This window comes from Salmo salar, chromosome 23 (assembly GCF_965601325.2).
Source record: "Salmo salar chromosome 23, fSalSal1, whole genome shotgun sequence".
Lineage (NCBI taxonomy): Eukaryota > Metazoa > Chordata > Actinopteri > Salmoniformes > Salmonidae > Salmo > Salmo salar.
Genome location: NC_138313.1, coordinates 44,133,778 through 44,154,479, shown reverse-complemented (window position 1 = coordinate 44,154,479; position 20,702 = coordinate 44,133,778). Strand labels below are relative to the sequence as shown.

Sequence of the window (20,702 nt, the reverse complement as noted above, 5' to 3'; positions counted from 1 at the left end):
TAGCATTCAGGTAGTCATGTGAATAGATTACCGTCGTTGGGTTAGCATTCAGGTAGTCATGTGAGTAGATTACTGTGGATTGGGTTAGCATTCAGGTAGTCATGTGAGTAGATTACTGTGGATTGGGTTAGCATTCAGGTAGTCATGTGAGTAGATTACTGTGGATTGGGTTAGCATTCAGGTAGTCATGTGAGTAGATTACTGTGGATTGGGTTAGCATTCAGGTAGTCATGTGAGTAGATTACTGTGGATTGGGTTAGCATTCAGGTAGTCATGTGAATAGATTACCGTCGTTGGGTTAGCATTCAGGTAGTCATGTGAGTAGATTACTGTGGATTGGGTTAGCATTCAGGTAGTCATGTGAGTAGATTACTGTGGATTGGGTTAGCATTCAGGTAGTCATGTGAGTAGATTACTGTGGATTGGGTTAGCATTCAGGTAGTCATGTGAGTAGATTACTGTGGATTGGGTTAGCATTCAGGTAGTCATGTGAGTAGATTACTGTGGATTGGGTTAGCATTCAGGTAGTCATGTGAATAGATTACCGTCGTTGGGTTAGCATTCAGGTAGTCATGTGAATAGATTACCGTCGTTGGGTTAGTATTCAGGTAGTCATGTGAATAGATTACCGTCGTTGGGTTAGCATTCAGATAGTCATGTGAATAGATTACTGTGGATTGGGTTAGCATTCAGGTAGTCATGTGAATAGATTACTGTGGATTGGGTTAGCATTCAGGTAGTCATGTGAATAGATTACTGTGGATTGGGTTAGCATTCAGGTAGTCATGTGAATAGATTACTGTGGATTGGGTTAGCATTCAGGTAGTCATGTGAATAGATTACCGTCGTTGGGTTAGCATTCAGATAGTCATGTGAATAGATTACTGTGGATTGGGTTAGCATTCAGATAGTCATGTGAATAGATTACTGTGGATTGGGTTAGCATTCAGGTAGTCATGTGAATAGATTACTGTGGATTGGGTTAGCATTCAGGTAGTCATGTGAGTAGATTACTGTGGATTGGGTTAGCATTCAGGTAGTCATGTGAATAGATTACTGTGGATTGGGTTAGCATTCAGATAGTCATGTGAATAGATTACTGTGGATTGGGTTAGCATTCAGGTAGTCATGTGAATAGATTACTGTGGATTGGGTTAGCATTCAGGTAGTCATGTGAATAGATTACTGTGGATTGGGTTAGCATTCAGGTAGTCATGTGAATAGATTACTGTGGATTGGGTTAGCATTCAGGTAGTCATGTGAATAGATTACCGTGGATTGGGTTAGCATTCAGGTAGTCATGTGAATAGATTACCGTGGATTGGGTTAGCATTCAGGTAGTCATGTGAATAGATTACTGTGGATTGGGTTAGCATTCAGGTAGTCATGTGAATAGATTACTGTGGATTGGGTTAGCATTCAGGTAGTCATGTGAATAGATTACCGTCGTTGGGTTAGCATTCAGGTAGTCATGTGAGTAGATTACTGTGGATTGGGTTAGCATTCAGGTAGTCATGTGAGTAGATTACTGTGGATTGGGTTAGCATTCAGGTAGTCATGTGAGTAGATTACTGTGGATTGGGTTAGCATTCAGGTAGTCATGTGAGTAGATTACTGTGGATTGGGTTAGCATTCAGGTAGTCATGTGAGTAGATTACTGTGGATTGGGTTAGCATTCAGGTAGTCATGTGAATAGATTACTGTGGATTGGGTTAGCATTCAGGTAGTCATGTGAATAGATTACTGTGGATTGGGTTAGCATTCAGGTAGTCATGTGAATAGATTACTGTGGATTGGGTTAGCATTCAGGTAGTCATGTGAATAGATTACTGTGGATTGGGTTAGCATTCAGGTAGTCATGTGAATAGATTACTGTGGATTGGGTTAGCATTCAGGTAGTCATGTGAATAGATTACTGTGGATTGGGTTAGCATTCAGGTAGTCATGTGAATAGATTACCGTGGATTGGGTTAGCATTCAGGTAGTCATGTGAATAGATTACTGTGGATTGGGTTAGCATTCAGGTAGTCATGTGAATAGATTACTGTGGATTGGGTTAGCATTCAGGTAGTCATGTGAGTAGATTACTGTGGATTGGGTTAGCATTCAGGTAGTCATGTGAGTAGATTACTGTGGATTGGGTTAGCATTCAGGTAGTCATGTGAGTAGATTACTGTGGATTGGGTTAGCATTCAGGTAGTCATGTGAGTAGATTACTGTGGATTGGGTTAGCATTCAGGTAGTCATGTGAGTAGATTACTGTGGATTGGGTTAGCATTCAGGTAGTCATGTGAATAGATTACTGTGGATTGGGTTAGCATTCAGGTAGTCATGTGAATAGATTACGTGGTTGGGTTAGCATTCAGGTAGTCATGTGAATAGATTACGTGGTTGGGTTAGCATTCAGGTAGTCATGTGAATAGATTACGTGGTTGGGTTAGCATTCAGTAGTCATGTGAATAGATTACTGTGGATTGGGTTAGCATTCAGGTAGTCATGTGAATAGATTACCGTCGTTGGGTTAGCATTCAGGTAGTCATGTGAATAGATTACTGTGGATTGGGTTAGCATTCAGGTAGTCATGTGAATAGATTACTGTGGATTGGGTTAGCATTCAGGTAGTCATGTGAATAGATTACCGTCGTTGGGTTAGCATTCAGGTAGTCATGTGATAGATTACTGTGGATTGGGTTAGCATTCAGGTAGTCATGTGAATAGATTACTGTGGATTGGGTTAGCATTCAGGTAGTCATGTGAATAGATTACCGTCGTTGGGTTAGCATTCAGGTAGTCATGTGATAGATTACTGTGGATTGGGTTAGCATTCAGGTAGTCATGTGAGTAGATTACTGTGGATTGGGTTAGCATTCAGGTAGTCATGTGAATAGATTACCGTCGTTGGGTTAGCATTCAGGTAGTCATGTGAATAGATTACCGTGGATTGGGTTAGCATTCAGGTAGTCATGTGAATAGATTACCGTCGTTGGGTTAGCATTCAGATAGTCATGTGAATAGATTACTGTGGATTGGGTTAGCATTCAGGTAGTCATGTGAATAGATTACTGTGGATTGGGTTAGCATTCAGGTAGTCATGTGAATAGATTACTGTGGATTGGGTTAGCATTCAGGTAGTCATGTGAATAGATTACTGTGGATTGGGTTAGCATTCAGGTAGTCATGTGAATAGATTACCGTCGTTGGGTTAGCATTCAGATAGTCATGTGAATAGATTACTGTGGATTGGGTTAGCATTCAGATAGTCATGTGAATAGATTACTGTGGATTGGGTTAGCATTCAGGTAGTCATGTGAATAGATTACTGTGGATTGGGTTAGCATTCAGGTAGTCATGTGAGTAGATTACTGTGGATTGGGTTAGCATTCAGGTAGTCATGTGAATAGATTACTGTGGATTGGGTTAGCATTCAGGTAGTCATGTGAATAGATTACTGTGGATTGGGTTAGCATTCAGGTAGTCATGTGAATAGATTACTGTGGATTGGGTTAGCATTCAGGTAGTCATGTGAATAGATTACTGTGGATTGGGTTAGCATTCAGGTAGTCATGTGAATAGATTACTGTGGATTGGGTTAGCATTCAGGTAGTCATGTGAATAGATTACTGTGGATTGGGTTAGCATTCAGGTAGTCATGTGAATAGATTACTGTGGATTGGGTTAGCATTCAGGTAGTCATGTGAATAGATTACCGTGGATTGGGTTAGCATTCAGGTAGTCATGTGAATAGATTACTGTGGATTGGGTTAGCATTCAGGTAGTCATGTGAATAGATTACTGTGGATTGGGTTAGCATTCAGGTAGTCATGTGAATAGATTACCGTCGTTGGGTTAGCATTCAGGTAGTCATGTGAGTAGATTACTGTGGATTGGGTTAGCATTCAGGTAGTCATGTGAATAGATTACTGTGGATTGGGTTAGCATTCAGGTAGTCATGTGAGTAGATTACTGTGGATTGGGTTAGCATTCAGGTAGTCATGTGAATAGATTACTGTGGATTGGGTTAGCATTCAGGTAGTCATGTGAGTAGATTACTGTGGATTGGGTTAGCATTCAGGTAGTCATGTGAATAGATTACTGTGGATTGGGTTAGCATTCAGATAGTCATGTGAATAGATTACTGTGGATTGGGTTAGCATTCAGGTAGTCATGTGAATAGATTACTGTGGATTGGGTTAGCATTCAGGTAGTCATGTGAATAGATTACTGTGGATTGGGTTAGCATTCAGGTAGTCATGTGAATAGATTACTGTGGATTGGGTTAGCATTCAGGTAGTCATGTGAATAGATTACTGTGGATTGGGTTAGCATTCAGGTAGTCATGTGAATAGATTACTGTGGATTGGGTTAGCATTCAGGTAGTCATAGTCATGTGAATAGATTACTGTGGATTGGGTTAGCATTCAGGTAGTCATGTGAATAGATTACTGTGGATTGGGTTAGCATTCAGGTAGTCATGTGAATAGATTACTGTGGATTGGGTTAGCATTCAGGTAGTCATGTGAATAGATTACTGTGGATTGGGTTAGCATTCAGGTAGTCATGTGAATAGATTACTGTGGATTGGGTTAGCATTCAGGTAGTCATGTGAATAGATTACTGTGGATTGGGTTAGCATTCAGGTAGTCATGTTCCCTAGGCACGTTGTCACATATTCATGTCAAATCAAATTTGATCAAGTGCGCCAAATAGAACAGGTGTAGACTTTAATGTGAAATGCTTACCTACGAGGGCTTTCACAACAATGCAGAGATAACAAGAAAAATGTGATTTAATTAAAAAAATGTTTTAATGTTTTTAATTGTAACACAATAAATAACAATAACAGGCGTTTTACTACCTGGGTCAGTTAGTGGTCAGAGGTGGAGGAGGTCACTGTACGGTTAAAGGTGAGCATACCTGGGTCAGTTAGTGGTCAGAGGTGGAGGAGGTCACTGTACGGTTAAAGGTGAGCATACCTGGGTCAGTTAGTGGTCAGAGGTGGAGGAGGTCACTGTACGGTTAAAGGTGAGCATACCTGGGTCAGTTAGTGGTCAGAGGTGGAGGAGGTCACTGTACGGTTAAAGGTGAGCATACCTGGGTCAGTTAGTGGTCAGAGGTGGAGGAGGTCACTGTACGGTTAAAGGTGAGCATGTGGCTCTGGAGTCTCTCCAGCTGGGCTTGTTTTTCAGTGCAAACAGGATGTGTCGACTTGGGTCGATGATTAATTTAAGCCTGTGAAGACATGGAGAATGCCTCCAATCAGTTCAAATTAGCCAAGAGGCAAGTGGACTAATACAAATGTGCCCTCAAAGAAATGATTGAGGATTGTCGCTTAATTCCCCATTCTTCTTGTTCAATTCTAATTTGCGTCAAATCATTTTTATGCCTTATTAAGTTTCTAATGCTTAGGCTAAACGTTGAAGCAGGCTCTTTTGTAGTATCTCAATTGGTTACGTTCATCTGTGGTGTAGTTTACAGACCCTCAAGTCTGCTTAACTGCTTACAATCTAAATGATTCTGCGTCGTTTTCCTCCGTCACGCTTTACATTTTTCTGCTTCTCTCCCCTGACATTATGTTGTGGGGGGGGGACTTGTATGGCAGATGTATTTTGAACAGTGATGGGGCCATCTCCTGTGGTTACCGGGGACTCTTGACACGGCCTGAACTCTGCTTCCTAACCCCTACCTGACTCCAACCTCCCCAGCAGGGACTGGTCACCACCTCCCAGCGTGTCCCATTCAGAGGGATGTTGGGAAGGTGACATCACCCATCCAGGGGCCTCAGGGATCTGGTCCTGAATTTGAAACACTTACTCTGTTGTGGAAAGGAGGGGGTGGGAGGGTGAGCAGGAATGTTCTGTGAACTCAATGGAATTTAAGCTGTAACACACTCTCCTGCCAAAACCAAATGTTGTGTTTCTGGGAGATTCCATTCCTATTATACCAGTTCTCTTCGGCCTCTACGCTTACCTTTTTTTCAGACCGTTTTTCCAGACCTCTTTTCCTCGCTTCCCCTTGTTTAGTTTTTTGTGATTGTTTTCCTAAGGGAGCATTGATTGTCCTCTGTGCCAGCGTGAAAGTGGATATGGTTGTTTGATGATGGGTTTGGGGGGACACACCTGAGATGATGCCCATTGGCTCAGCAGACCGTCATGAGCAGGTAGGGGCATTACCCCTAAAAAGACTTATAAAGTAAAGGGCTGTTCTGTCGTTTCTGTTTTGGTAGGGCTTATTTAGCTTAGTGAAGCTTTATGTTGATTTAAAGACAATCCCCAATCATTTACTACCTGAATAGTGTTGCGGTTGTATTGGAGCCTAGACCTATTAACAGCTGAGGTTTTCATCAATGCTTTTTACCCAATAGGACAACATTCCCACAGCAGTCTTTCCTAACATGGCGCACTGCCACAATTATGATTTGCAATACTTAAATCATATGTTGAACAGTAAAGAAAAGCCTTTTAAAAAGTTTCTATTTGGGATTAAACGTTGAGTCGTTGGACAGACCCAATCCTTTTACAACCTCAGAGTCCCAGTTGCAGGGTGTGGACAAAGCACATGGTGCGTGTGTGCAGGCCTGGCGAAGTGAAAACCTTTCTGAGAAAAACGACCGCTGAACCACTAATAGTCCACTTGAGCCCACAAAAAGGAGAAAGACTGGCAGGAATAATGGATGTTTTTGTTGTAGGTTTCAGCTGGAGCTTCCACTGAGGTTATGCATCCATTTAGATTCCTGCTTCCATTTCCCCCACAGCTAGAGACTGGTCCTCCTCCCTGCTCTTTTGCAAGGCTAAAGTCTGTAGTCTAGAGGGTGGGTTTGTGTTTGGTGGTCTCTCCCTTCAGTCGTAAGCATCTTTGTTTTGGAGTAATCTGAAGCTTGGGTATGTAAGCATGCTTTTAGTCGACGGTTAGAAGAATTCCTCAGACCAATGCCGTTTTCTGGTCCGCGTTCTTCTCTATGGAGCCTACACTTACCAATAAGCCATTAGTTTATGATAACGTTTCGCTTGGGTTTTCGTACATTGCCTTGCTAGCTGACAATTGAGGAGAAATGCTCGGTGTTCTGAGCCTCTGACTAATCCAGGAGGACGGGTGGCCGAGCGCAACACCCTGACTGTAATCCAGGAGGGCGGGTGGCCTAGTGCGACACCCTGACTGTAATCCAGGAGGGCAGGTGGCCTAGTGCGACACCCTGACTGTAATCCAGGAGGGCGGGTGGCTGAGCGCGACACCCTGACTGTAATCCAGGAGGGCGGGTGGCTGAGCGCGACACCCTGACTGTAATCCAGGAGGACGGGTGGCTGAGCGCGACACCCTGACTGTAATCCAGGAGGACGGGTGGCTGAGCGCGACACCCTGACTGTAATCCAGGAGGACGGGTGGCTGAGCGCGACACCCTGACTGTAATCCAGGAGGACGGGTGGCTGAGCGCGACACCCTGACTGTAATCCAGGAGGACGGGTGGCTGAGCGCGACACCCTGACTGTAATCCAGGAGGACGGGTGGCTGAGCGCGACACCCTGACTGTAATCCAGGAGGACGGGCGGTTGTGCGCGACACCCTGACTGTAATCCAGGAGGACGGGCGGTTGTGCGCGACACCCTGACTGTAATCCAGGAGGACGGGCGGTTGTGCGCGACACCCTGACTGTAATCCAGGAGGACGGGCGGTTGTGCGCGACACCCTGACTGTAATCTAGGAGGAGTGGCGCGACACCCTGACTGTAATCCAGGAGGAGGGGCGCGACACCCTGACTGTTGTGGGTAATGAACTGTTCCCTACAGGGTGTGGGTAATGAACTGTTCCCTACAGGGTGTGGGTAATGAACTGTTCCCTACAGGGTGTGGGTAATGAACTGTTCCCTAAAAGGTGTGGGTAATGAACTGTTCCCTACAGGGTGTGGGTAATGAACTGTTCCCTAAAAGGTGTGGGTAATGAACTGTTCCCTACAGGGTGTGGGTAATGAACTGTTCCCTACAGGGTGTGGGTAATGAACTGTTCCCTACAGGGTGTGGGTAATGAACTGTTCCCTGCAGGGTGTGGGTAATGAACTGTTCCCTGCAGGGTGTGGGTAATGAACTGTTCCCTAAAAGGTGTGGGTAATGAACTGTTCCCTACAGGGTGTGGGTAATGAACTGTTCCCTACAGGGTGTGGGTAATGAACTGTTCCCTACAGGGTGTGGGTAATGAACTGTTCCCTAAAAGGTGTGGGTAATGAACTGTTCCCTACAGGGTGTGGGTAATGAACTGTTCCCTACAGGGTGTGGGTAATGAACTGTTCCCTACAGGGTGTGGGTTATGAACTGTTCCCTACAGGGTGTGGGTAATGAACTGTTCCCTACAGGGTGTGGGTAATGAACTGTTCCCTACAGGGTGTGGGTAATGAACTGTTCCCTACAGGGTGTGGGTAATGAACTGTTCCCTACAGGGTGTGGGTAATGAACTGTTCCCTACAGGGTGTGGGTAATGAACTGTTCCCTAAAAGGTGTGGGTAATGAACTGTTCCCTACAGGGTGTGGGTAATGAACTGTTCCCTACAGGGTGTGGGTAATGAACTGTTCCCTACAGGGTGTGGGTAATGAACTGTTCCCTACAGGGTGTGGGTAATGAACTGTTCCCTACAGGGTGTGGGTAATGAACTGTTCCCTAAAAGGTGTGGGTAATGAACTGTTCCCTACAGGGTGTGGGTAATGAACTGTTCCCTACAGGGTGTGGGTAATGAACTGTTCCCTACAGGGTGTGGGTAATGAACTGTTCCCTACAGGGTGTGGGTAATGAACTGTTCCCTACAGGGTGTGGGTAATGAACTGTTCCCTACAGGGTGTGGGTAATGAACTGTTCCCTACAGGGTGTGGGTAATGAACTGTTCCCTAAAAGGTGTGGGTAATGAGTCACCTCGTCAGGCCCTGGACAGACTCCTCACAGCCTTTGCTAACAGTGTGGCAGTAGAATGTTTAGTAGCCAGCCTGTAAATCCAGGGAGCTGCAGAGTCAACCAGCATGGAGATGGAGCCAGTGAGAGAGATGTTGAATTTAGCATCAGAGGACAACCACCGAGTGAGTGTTCACATAACCACAGGAGTTTTTCCTCAGTCCGGAGCATTTGGCTTTGCCTGACAGAGTGACGCTCTCTGGGATGCTAATCATAGACGAGTCCTCCTTGTGCGTCTGCCTGCCAGCCTTGCTGCGACAACATTCACAACTGGCATGATTAAACCAGCGGCATAGCAACAATCAGTGTCTCAGTCCTGTCTTTCCAGAATTATCTCAATGAATTATCTTCATCTAAATTCCCTGATAAAGTGGTTGTTTGGGGTGCTCATCAATGCATGATCGTTGGCTATATGATGCCTTCCTCATTCATCTCCAGCGCCATCTCTGATATTCTCTGAGGGCTCAATGATCTCCCTGACGATGAGGGCCTTTTAAAGAGGCAGTACCAGAGCTCCCCGGGGGGGGGCCCGCCGGTACAAGCTGCTGGCGCTGGCTGCTGCTCCAATTAAAGGCCCCACTTCGCTGAGCACAATTCATCAGGGAGCTTGTTGCTTAACCTGTTGGGTCTAGGGGGCAGCATTTGCACGTCTGGATAAAAAAAATGTACCCGATTTAATCTGGTTACTAATCCTACCCAGTAACTAGAATATGCATATACTTATTATATATGGATAGAAAACACTCTAAAGTTTCCAAAACTGTTTGAATGGTGTCTGTGAGTATAACAGAACTCATTTGGCAGGCAAAACCCTGAGACATTTTCTGACAGGAAGTGGATACCTGATGTGTTGTATTGACTTTAAACCTATCCCATTGAAAAACACAGGGGTTTAGGAATATTTTGGCACTTCCTATTGCTTCCACTAGATGTCACCAGCCTTTACAAAGTGTTTTGAGTCTTCTGGAGGGAGATCTGACCGAACAAGAGCCATGGAACGGTGATGTCCCATTAGACACCTGGCGTGCTAGTTCATGTTGGGTACCCTCGTTCCAATACGTTATAAAAGAGTATGCATTCGTCCACCTTGAATATTATTCATGTTCTGGTTAAAAAAGGCCCTAATGATTTATGCTATACAACGTTTGACATGTTTGAACGAACGGAAATATATTTTTTCCCCTCGTTCATGACGAGAAGTCCGGCTGGCTTACATCATGTGCTAACGAGACGGAGATTTTTGGACATAAATGATGAGCTTTTTTGAACAAAACTACATTCGTTATGGACCTGTGATACCTGGAAGTGACATCTGATGAAGAGAATCAAAGGTAATGGATTATTTACATAGTATTTTCGATTTTAGATCTCCCCAACATGACGTCTAGTCTGTATCGCAACGCGTATTTTTCTGGGCACAGTGCTCAGATTATTGCCAAGTGTGATTTCCCAGTAAGGTTATTTTTAAATCTGGCAAGTTGATTGCGTTCAAGAGATGTAAATCTATAATTCTTTAAATGACAATATAATATTTTACCAATGTTTTCTAATTTTAATTATTTAATTTGTGACGCTGACTTGACTGCCGGTTATTGGAGGGAAACGATTTCCTCAACATCAATGCCATAGTAAAACGCTGTTTTTCGATATAAATATGAACTTGATAGAACTAAAAATGCATGCATTGTCTAACATAATGTCCTAGGAGTGTCATCTGATGGAGATTGTAAAAGGTTAGTGCATCATTTTAGCTGGTTTTATGGTTTTGGTGACCCTGTCTTTGACTTGACAAAACATTACACACAACTCTTGTAAATGTACTGTCCTAACATACTCTAAATTTATGCTTTCGCCGTAAAACCTTTTTGAAATCGTAAAACGTGGTTAGATTAAGGAGATGTTTATCTTTCAAATGGTGTAACATAGTTGTATTTTTGAAAAATTTGAATTTTGACATTTATTTGGATTCAAATTTGCCGCTCTTGAAATGCACCTGCTGTTGATGGAGTGCACCACGGGTGGCACGCTAGCGTCCCACCTAGCCCCAAGAGGTTAACTGCCAAAACACACAGCGAGAGTCTCAATACTAACAAATGTTCCCGTGTGGCTCAGTTGGTAGAGCATGGTGTTTGTAACACCAGGGTTGTGGGTTCGATTGCCATGGGGGACCAGTACGAAATTGTATGCATTCACTACTGTAAGTCGCTCTGGATAAGAGTGTATGCTAAATGTATGTATGTATATATATATATGTCATTTTGTTGCCGTCCTCGTCTACACCCCTCTTCCTAGTTCCTCCAACTCCCCCTTCTCACGGTGGAGCCTCTTTGCTTACTGGGCTGCCTGTGAGAGTCAAAGAAACCAGATAAGTGATTGTGTAAATACCTCCTTATCCACCACGTGTGTGGAAGTCATTAACGGTATCGTCAACACCGCTGCAGTGGCAGCGTCATTCACACTTTAGTGTGAAGCGCTCTTTACACCATACAACTTTTCTCTCATTCAGATAATGGATTGTATTTACCAAGCTCCTTTCATTGCAATGTTTTAAGACTCTTCAAATTGTGTTGGAGTTAGTGTTTCCCTTCTCAATTGTTGTTTTTTTGTTTTACCGTATGCAGCAAGACGGGTAGGTTTTTACTAAAATGAGTTTGGCTAGCCAGTCAGTAAGCAATGACGTCATGGGGGTTTGTTTATCCAATTATAATTTTCCCCCTTTATTTAACTAGGCAAGTCAGTTAAGAACACATTTTTATTTACAATGACTGCCTACCCCGGCCAAACCCAGACGGCGCTCGACAAATTGCGCTCCGCCCTATTGGACTCCCAATCGCTGCCGTTTGTGATACAGCCTGGAATCGAACCAGGGTGTCTGTAGTGACGCCTCTAGCACTGCGATGCAGTGCCTTAGACCGCTGCGCCACTCCGGAGCCCCCTAATGAGAGTATGATGTAGGGTCGAGCTCATCAGTACTTTCATACTTGAAGCACTTCTGTTGTTCTGTAAACAAGGCCTGACATCATCTCAACACACTGTAAGGTAACCTCCAACAGCACTAAACAACACCCAAATAACAGGTTTGCTATGAAAAGTTGACAACGGAAGCAATGCCGTCACAGGGGTTTGTCTACGATAAGGGCGTACATTCTTGAGAAAGGAGTGTTGCAGCGTCTCTGTTTCCATTCATACATACAGCTGTGTGTGGACAAAAGGAATATGTAAGAATGCTGTTCATTGACTACATTGACAACAGCTCAGCATTCAACACCATAGTACTCTCCAAGCTCATCATCAAGCTGGAGGCCCTGGGTCTCAACCCCGCCCTGTCCAATTGGGTCCTGGACTTTCTGATAGGCTGCCCCCAGGTGGTGAAGGTAGGAAACAACTTCTCCACTTCGCTGACCCTCAACACTGGGGCCCCACAAGGGTGTGTGCTCAGCCCCCTCCTGTACTCCCTGTACACCTACGGCTGCGTGGCCACGCACGCCTCCAGCTCAATCATCAAGTTTGCAGACGACACAATAGTGGGCTTAATTACCAACAATGACGAGACGGCCTACAGGGAGGAGGCGAGGGCACTCGGAGTGTGTCAGGAAAACAACCTCTCACTCAACGTCAACAAAAGATGATGAGATGATTGTGGACTTTGGGTAACAGCAGAGAGAGCACCCCCTTATCCACATCGATGGAACAGCAGTGGAGAAGGTGGAAAGTTTTAAGTTCCTCGGCGTACACATCACAGGCAAACTGAAATGATCCATCCACACAGACAGTGTGGTGAAGAAGGCGCAATGGCGCCTCTTCAACCTCAGGAGGCTGAAGAAATTTGACTTGTCACCCAAAATCCTGACAAACTTTTACAGATGCACAATCGAGAGCATGCTGTCAGGCTGTATCACAGCCTGGTACGGCAACTGCACCGCCCTCAACCACAAGGTTCTCCAGAGGGTGGTGCGGTCTGCCCAATGCATCATCGGGGGCAAACAACCTGCCCTCCATGACACCTACAGCACCCGATGTCACAGGAAGGCCAAAAAGATCATCAAGGACAACAACCACCCGAGCCACTGCCTGTTCACCCCGCTATCATCCAGAAGGTGAGGTCAGTACAGGTGCATCAAAGCTGGGACCGAGAGACTGAAAAACAGCTTTTATCTCAAGGCCATCAGACTGTTAAACAGCAATCACTAACTCAGAGAGGCTGCTGCTTACACTGAGACCCAATCACTGGCCACTTTAATAAATGGATCACTGGTCACTTTAAATAATGTCTACATATCTTACATTAGTCATATATATATATATACTGTATTTTATACCATCTATTGCACCTTGCCTATGCCGCTCAGCCATCGCTCATCCATATACTTACATGTACATATTCTCATTCACCCCTTTAGATTTGTGTGTATTAGGTAGTTGTTGGGGAATTGTTAGATTACTTGTTAGATATTACTGCACTGTCGGAACTAGAAGCACAAGCATTTCTCTACACTCATATTAACATCTGCTAACCATGTGTTTGTGACAAATAAAATGTCATTTGTGTTTACTAGGGGTGTGGTTGACTGACAGCCCCGGTCCGTTGCTAGTTTTCATCACCGTATTCTACTAGCTCCAGGGCAGATGATGTGTTTGCTCAGGGGCTGTTGTCCCATGGGAAAGTGGTAGGAACTAAAGGCCAGTCCCCTCTGCAGATCTGCTGATTTGGTCTGGACTTGACACTTCCTCGTTGATTAGCCCTGTGTTTCAGCTTCTCTTCGGCTAGCCAGCTTAAGTCCCTCACAGCGTGACCTTCGCCTGGTTTCTCCACGCAATACAATCATATATTCACCTTTTTTCTCCCTAACACACACAGGCTTTTCCCAAAGGCTGTACATTTTAAACCAGGTTGACTGAAGTGGATTGGTGAGTCTCTTCCACTCACCAGACACCACTTCATGCAACTCCCCCTCTGTATAGTAAGCCAACACCAAGCAATTGGGGTGGCAGGTTGCCTAGTGGTTAGATCAAATCCCCGAGCTGACAAGGTAAAAATCTGTCATTCTGCCCCTGAACAAGGCAGTTAACCCACTGTTCCTAGGTCGCCATTGAAAATAAGAATTTGTTCTTAACTGACTTGCCTAGTTAAAGGTTCGATTTAAAAAAATGGTAAAATCTTAAACAATTCTCCCTAAAGTTCCATCCACACTGTTGTCGAAATAGCAAGCATATGTTAAGTGTAGTTGTAGGCTAGATGTTGCCATATCCTGACCCCAATAGTTTCCATGTACATTTCCTCTTACCTCACGGAATGACAGCTACTGCTAAATAAATAGCAAGACCTCAAGTATATTTATATAAACTATTTCCATTGTTGCCTTTTCTCATATTGTGTGGATTGATCTACTGCACTGTTTTCTTTGGAAGTTTGGTTTGGAAATGGTTCTGTTTGGAACATAGACCAAGAACTGCTCTCTTTCTGCCGTTCCCCTGCTATGCTTGGTTTTATTTTGCGGTAAAATAGATATCTTTTTAAACGCTGCACTTTCATGTGTGTCGAGTCAATAAACACCACTAATTAGATTGTCAAATTGGCTCCCCCGCGCAACCCTGAGCAAGAACTTGAAATAATGTCTACGGACAAGGTGCTTTATTACAGCCGTAACTTATGTTTTGAATGATTTGGTGCACTTAAGAGTTCTCAGCCATGAGTAATAATCATAGAGGACGTTAATGACCTCCACCATGGAGGTTAAATAAGCTAGTGCTACCACCTCAGCTTTCAGGAATATGGCTGACTAGCTCACACTGTAGGAAAGCTAGTCAGACCTCCCTTATTAAAGCCAGCCGTTTACATGAGGTTGCTCTGTAGCTGATTCGGCTTGCCCAAATAGTGGGGTACATTTATTTATCAAATCAAATCCTGGGCCTTCCGGGGGGGGGGGGGGGGGGTTCAGTGGGTTTGTGAGAGGCTGAGAGCTCAGGCCAGAACAGTATGCTGTAGTTAAACCGGTATACTGAAGAGAAGGGTTTCACTCTCTAGGGTACTAATGTTCAACATTCACAGAGCAGGGGAAATGCCCTGCCACCGCTGCCAACAACAAGTAATGTTCAACATTCACAGAGCAGGGGAAATGCCCTGCCACCGCTGCCAACAACAAGTAATGTTCAACATTCACAGAGCAGGGGAAATGCCCTGCCACCACTGCCAACAACAAGTAATGTTCAACATTCACAGAGCAGGGGAAATGCCCTGCCACCGCTGCCAACAACAAGTAATGTTCAACATTCACAGAGCAGGGGAAATGCCCTGCCACCGCTGCCAACAACAAGCAAGGAATGCTATGACTATCACTGTATCTGAACTCTATTCTTATCAATACTTGCCACCCTTCACATTTTGTTGTGCCTATCGTAACGTAGGAACGGCCTCCTTTTGTGTGGTCTATGTCAGCTTTTGTGTGGTCTATGTCAGCTTTTGTGTGGTCTATGTCAGCTTTTGTGTGGTCTATGTCAGCTTTTGTTTATCATGGTATCTCTTTTCTCCCAGATGGAGTCTCCAGTCTCCACGCCCGCCACTCCACCCCTCCATCTCATGGTGCCGGTGGGCAACAGCAATGACAGCATCGCCTCACCCTGTGAGCAGATCATGGTGCGCACGCGCTCAGTGGCGTCCAACACGACAGACATGGCCTTGGCCACGGAGCCCGAGTGTCTGGGGCCCTGCGAGCCTGGGACCAGCGTTAACCTGGAGGGTATCGTCTGGCAGGAGACCGAGGACGGTAAGGGTTGTTCTATGGGCTGAGGGAACACAGGGATATTATGTTGCTATAGTCTCTGTTTGGGGGGGTTTGGTTTCCTTGTAGTTGTCTATTGTAAAGCGTCTTTGGGTAAAAACACTGTACAAGTACTAGGTTATTTATTGTTATGGGAAGGGACCAGAGCAATTTTTTGTGTGAAAAAACCCTATATATTTTCTCTTTTTGTGGAAAAAGGGAAATGTGTTGCCTGGGATTTCTTCATTTTTTTGTGTGTGATTTCAGTGTGCTCACCCACACATCCTGGGGCCTTTTATTTTATGTAGGGCCTCCCGATAAAATGTCATGAGGAGGAAAAGCAAGATGTTTAGTTTTCTTTTATCCGCTGCCATAAGTACAACTGGTATGAATTGTAAGCCTCTCTTCGGATATATAATTCATTCATTAATGCAGAAGAGACATTCTTCAAAGAGGTGCATTTGGCAGTTTTTCTGTGAGTGAAACCACCGCCTACAATGGGAGATAGCTCATCAGCATTCCAGGGGCCGAGGGTCTTGTCTGCTTTGTGTGTTCACAGTGAGTCGGTCTACCCTCTATAGCCTGCTCGTCTGCCCTTCTCCCTCGCTCAGTAATGGAAGAAAGGAAACCGCTGCCGTCGCCGCCTCCTCATTTTCAGCAGTTAGCCATTACAGATTAAAAAACATCTCATTTCACCAAAACCTTCAGATCTGTCGTCCTCGGCACAGGCACAGCTAGCCCGCCTGCTCGGACATGCTTTTCCCCCTCAGGGATGCTAATGTGTTTAAACTGAAGCACTGTGCAGCACCAGACTGTCTTTAATGATTCAGTGCTGGGGTTGGAACACAGCTTATCCACAAAGTAGCTTACAGTCACTTACAAACCTTTCTGTTTCGAGAGGACGGGAAAGATCCTCTATGAGGAGGTGCTGTCTGACTCCTGGTCCTCAGTGAGGAGGTGCTGTCTGACTCCTGGTCCTCAGTGAGGTGGTGCTGTCTGACTCCTGGTCCTCTATGAGGTGGTGCTGTCTGACTCCTGGTCCTCAGTGAGGAGGTGCTGTCTGACTCCTGGTCCTCAGTGAGGCGGTGCTGTCTGACTCCTGGTCCTCTATGAGGTGGTGCTGTCTGACTCCTGGTCCTCAGTGAGGTGGTGCTGTCTGACTCCTGGTCCTCAGTGAGGTGGTGCTGTCTGACTCCTGGTCCTCAGTGAGGTGGTGCTGTCTGACTCCTGGTCCTCAGTGAGGTGGTGCTGTCTGACTCCTGGTCCTCAGTGAGGTGGTGCTGTCTGACTCCTGGTCCTCAGTGAGGTGGTGCTGTCTGACTCCTGGTCCTCAATGAGGCGGTGCTGTCTGACTCCTGGTCCTCAGTGAGGCGGTGCTGTCTGACTCCTGGTCCTCAGTGAGGTGGTGCTGTCTGACTCCTGGTCCTCAGGGAGGCGGTGCTGTCTGACTCCTGGTCCTCAGTGAGGTGGTGCTGTCTGACTCCTGGTCCTCAGTGAGGAGGTGCTGTCTGACTCCTGGTCCTCAGTGAGGAGGTGCTGTCTGACTCCTGGTCCTCAGTGAGGCGGTGCTGTCTGACTCCTGGTCCTCAGTGAGGTGGTGCTGTCTGACTCCTGGTCCTCAGTGAGGCGGTGCTGTCTGACTCCTGGTCCTCAGTGAGGTGGTGCTGTCTGACTCCTGGTCCTCAGTGAGGCGGTGCTGTCTGACTCCTGGTCCTCAGTGAGGTGGTGCTGTCTGACTCCTGGTCCTCAGTGAGGAGGTGCTGTCTGACTCCTGGTCCTCAGTGAGGAGGTGCTGTCTGACTCCTGGTCCTCAGTGAGGCGGTGCTGTCTGACTCCTGGTCCTCAGTGAGGAGGTGCTGTCTGACTCCTGGTTTGGCTGCAGGCGTGCCCACGTGCCCCCACGCATTCCATGACCCCCGCCGCCACGATGTGGTTAGATCAACACACACAGTTCACCCTGTGGCGGCTGCAGAGCAGGAGATGTGACTGGGGAAGCTGAGAGATAGTGACTAGCTGGTTCTCATCTCCCCCCCTTCTTCCTCCTCTCTGTCCAGTAATGATTCAGTGCCTTGTTTGAGGTGTCACTGTGTTGCTCCCCCCAGGTCTCACCCTACCTCAGCAGCAGCCCCCTCCTCACCTGACATAGAGATTAAGCACTGGGAGCAATAGACTGTAGACATCAAGGCTGAACAGCGTCCACTTCAGTGCAGGACAGAGAGAGATGCCGTGTGTATGGAAGGAGAGCCTTGACCACTTCATCTGTTTAAGGAGGGGGGCTATTTAATACCTGTTGTTAGAAGCTGAACGTTCCGGAAGCGCGTGTGTATCGCTGTGACTGTTTATCGTTACATGATTAAAACGTCTTAGGATTTATCCACACCCTGTCTTCCGACGTACTCGTATGCAAATCAAGACAATGTGCACTCCCTGTAGTGCCAGAAAGAGAGATTATTTAAGCAATGAGGTACGAGGGGGTATATCACGGCCAAGGCACTCTGCGTTGCGTCGTGCTTAAGAACATCCCATAGCCGTGGTATATTGGCCATATATCACAAACCGCTGAGGTGCCTTATTGCTATTATAAACTGGTTACCAACGTAATTACAACAGTAAAAATATGTTTTGTCATACCCGTGGTATACCACGGCTGTCAGCCAATCAGCATTCAGGGCTCGAACCACCCAGTTTGTAATAGTCAATATATTCTACATGTTTTCCCCCTCAGTGGTGCATTTACACATCACTCAACACGTCAGCTGCATATCCACAGCTGCCTTCATTAAAGTGGGTCGCGTTAGTTGGTTCGCGATATTTCACTACCAAATGCTGACCTTTCTTTCCCGTGCGGTATGTATAGAGTGTTGTGTAGATCAATGAGCAACCCCATGCTGGACCTGACAGGGAGGAGTGTAGGCAGGGGAGGAGAGGCCCCTGAACCCTCCAGCCACCCTGACACACACACACACACAGGCCAAGACCCGCGCTCGCTCCCCCATTGTGGGGTTGCCACAGTTACAGGCGTCTACTCCCGGACATTTTTTGATTTAATGTGTTATGATTTGGGGATTAAATTAACTTTGAACACAAGCCAGTTTTTTGGGGGGGGTGGGCTGTAGAATTTTGTGGCGTTTGGACAAAGAACAATGGAAAAATGTGCGAGTGGAGAAAGCTGTGAGGAGTGAAATATCTATCAATATAGCTCTGCCACGCTGTTTGAAACAATATAGCTCTGCCACGCTGTTTGAAACAATATAGCTCTGCCACGCTGTTTGGAACAATATAGCTCTGCCACGCTGTTTGGAACAATATAGCTCTGCCACGCTGTTTGAAACAATATAGCTCTGCCACGCTGTTTGGAACAATATAGCTCTGCCACGCTGTTTGAAACAATATAGCTCTGCCACGCTGTTTGAAACAATATAGCTCTGCCACGCTGTTTGAAACAATATAGCTCTGCCACGCTGTTTGAAACAATATAGCTCTGCCACGCTGTTTGAAACAATATAGCTCTGCCACGCTGTTTGAAACAATATAGCTCTGCCACGCTGTTTGAAACAATATAGCTCTGCCACGCTGTTTGAAACAATATAGCTCTGCCACGCTGTTTGAAACAATATAGCTCTGCCACGCTGTTTGAAACAATATAGCTCTGCCACGCTGTTTGAAACAATATAGCTCTGCCACGCTGTTTGAAACAATGGAGCTCTGCCACGCTGTTTGAAACAATGGAGCTCTGCCACGCTGTTTGAAACAATATAGCTCAGCCACGCTGTTTGAAACAATATAGCTCTGCCACGCTGTTTGAAACAATGGAGCTCTGCCACGCTGTTTGAAACAATGGAGCTCTGCCACGCTGTTTGAAACAATATAGCTCTGCCACGCTGTTTGAAACAATATAGCTCTGCCACGCTGTTTGAAACAATGGAGCTCTGCCACGCTGTTTGAAACAATATAGCTCTGCCACGCTGTTTGAAACAATATAGCTCTGCCACGCTGTTTGAAACAATATAGCTCTGCCACGCTGTTTGAAACAATATAGCTCTGCCACGCTGTTTGAAACAATGGAGCTCTGCCACGCTGTTTGAAACAATGGAGCTCTGCCACGCTGTTTGAAACAATGGAGCTCTGCCACGCTGTTTGAAACAATATAGCTCTGCCACGCTGTTTGAAACAATGGAGCTCTGCCACGCTGTTTGAAACAATATAGCTCTGCCACGCTGTTTGAAACAATATAGCTCTGCCACGCTGTTTGAAACAATATAGCTCTGCCACGCTGTTTGAAACAATATAGCTCTGCCACGCTGTTTGAAACAATATAGCTCTGCCACGCTGTTTGAAACAATATAGCTCTGCCACGCTGTTTGAAACAATATAGCTCTGCCACGCTGTTTGAAACAATATAGCTCTGCCACGCTGTTTGGAACAATATAGCTCTGCCACGCTGTTTGAAACAATGGAGCTCTGCCACGCTGTTTGAAACAATGGAGCTCTGCCACGCTGTTTGAAACAATATAGCTCTGCCACGCTGTTTGAAACAATGGAGCTCTGCCACGCTGTTTGAAACAATATAGCTCTGCCACGCTGTTTGAAACAATGGAGCTCTGCCACGCTGTTTGAAACAATATAGCTCTGCCACGCTGTTTGAAACAATGGAGCTCTGCCACGCTGTTTGAAACAATATAGCTCTGCCACGCTGTTTGAAACAATGGAGCTCTGCCACGCTGTTTGAAACAATATAGCTCTGCCACGCTGTTTGAAACAATATAGCTCTGCCACGCTGTTTGAAACAATATAGCTCTGCCACGCTGTTTGAAACAATATAGCTCTGCCACGCTGTTTGAAACAATATAGCTCTGCCACGCTGTTTGAAACAATATAGCTCTGCCACGCTGTTTGAAACAATATAGCTCTGCCACGCTGTTTGAAACAATGGAGCTCTGCCACGCTGTTTGAAACAATGGAGCTCTGCCACGCTGTTTGAAACAATATAGCTCTGCCACGCTGTTTGAAACAATA

The 20,702-nt window shown here is 45.7% G+C and overlaps 1 protein-coding gene across 5 annotated transcripts in view; it reads left to right on the top strand.

The window, feature by feature from the left end:
- Positions 1 to 20,702, top strand: part of LOC106584692 (zinc finger protein 609) — a 205,137-nt gene that overhangs the window by 132,408 nt on the left and 52,027 nt on the right. For all 5 annotated transcript variants that reach the window (XM_014170195.3, XM_014170194.3, XM_014170199.3 and 2 more), the window contains one exon: positions 15,461 to 15,692. In XM_014170195.3, coding sequence (XP_014025670.2) covers positions 15,461 to 15,692 — 232 coding nt within the window. The remainder of the gene's footprint in view (positions 1 to 15,460; positions 15,693 to 20,702) is intronic.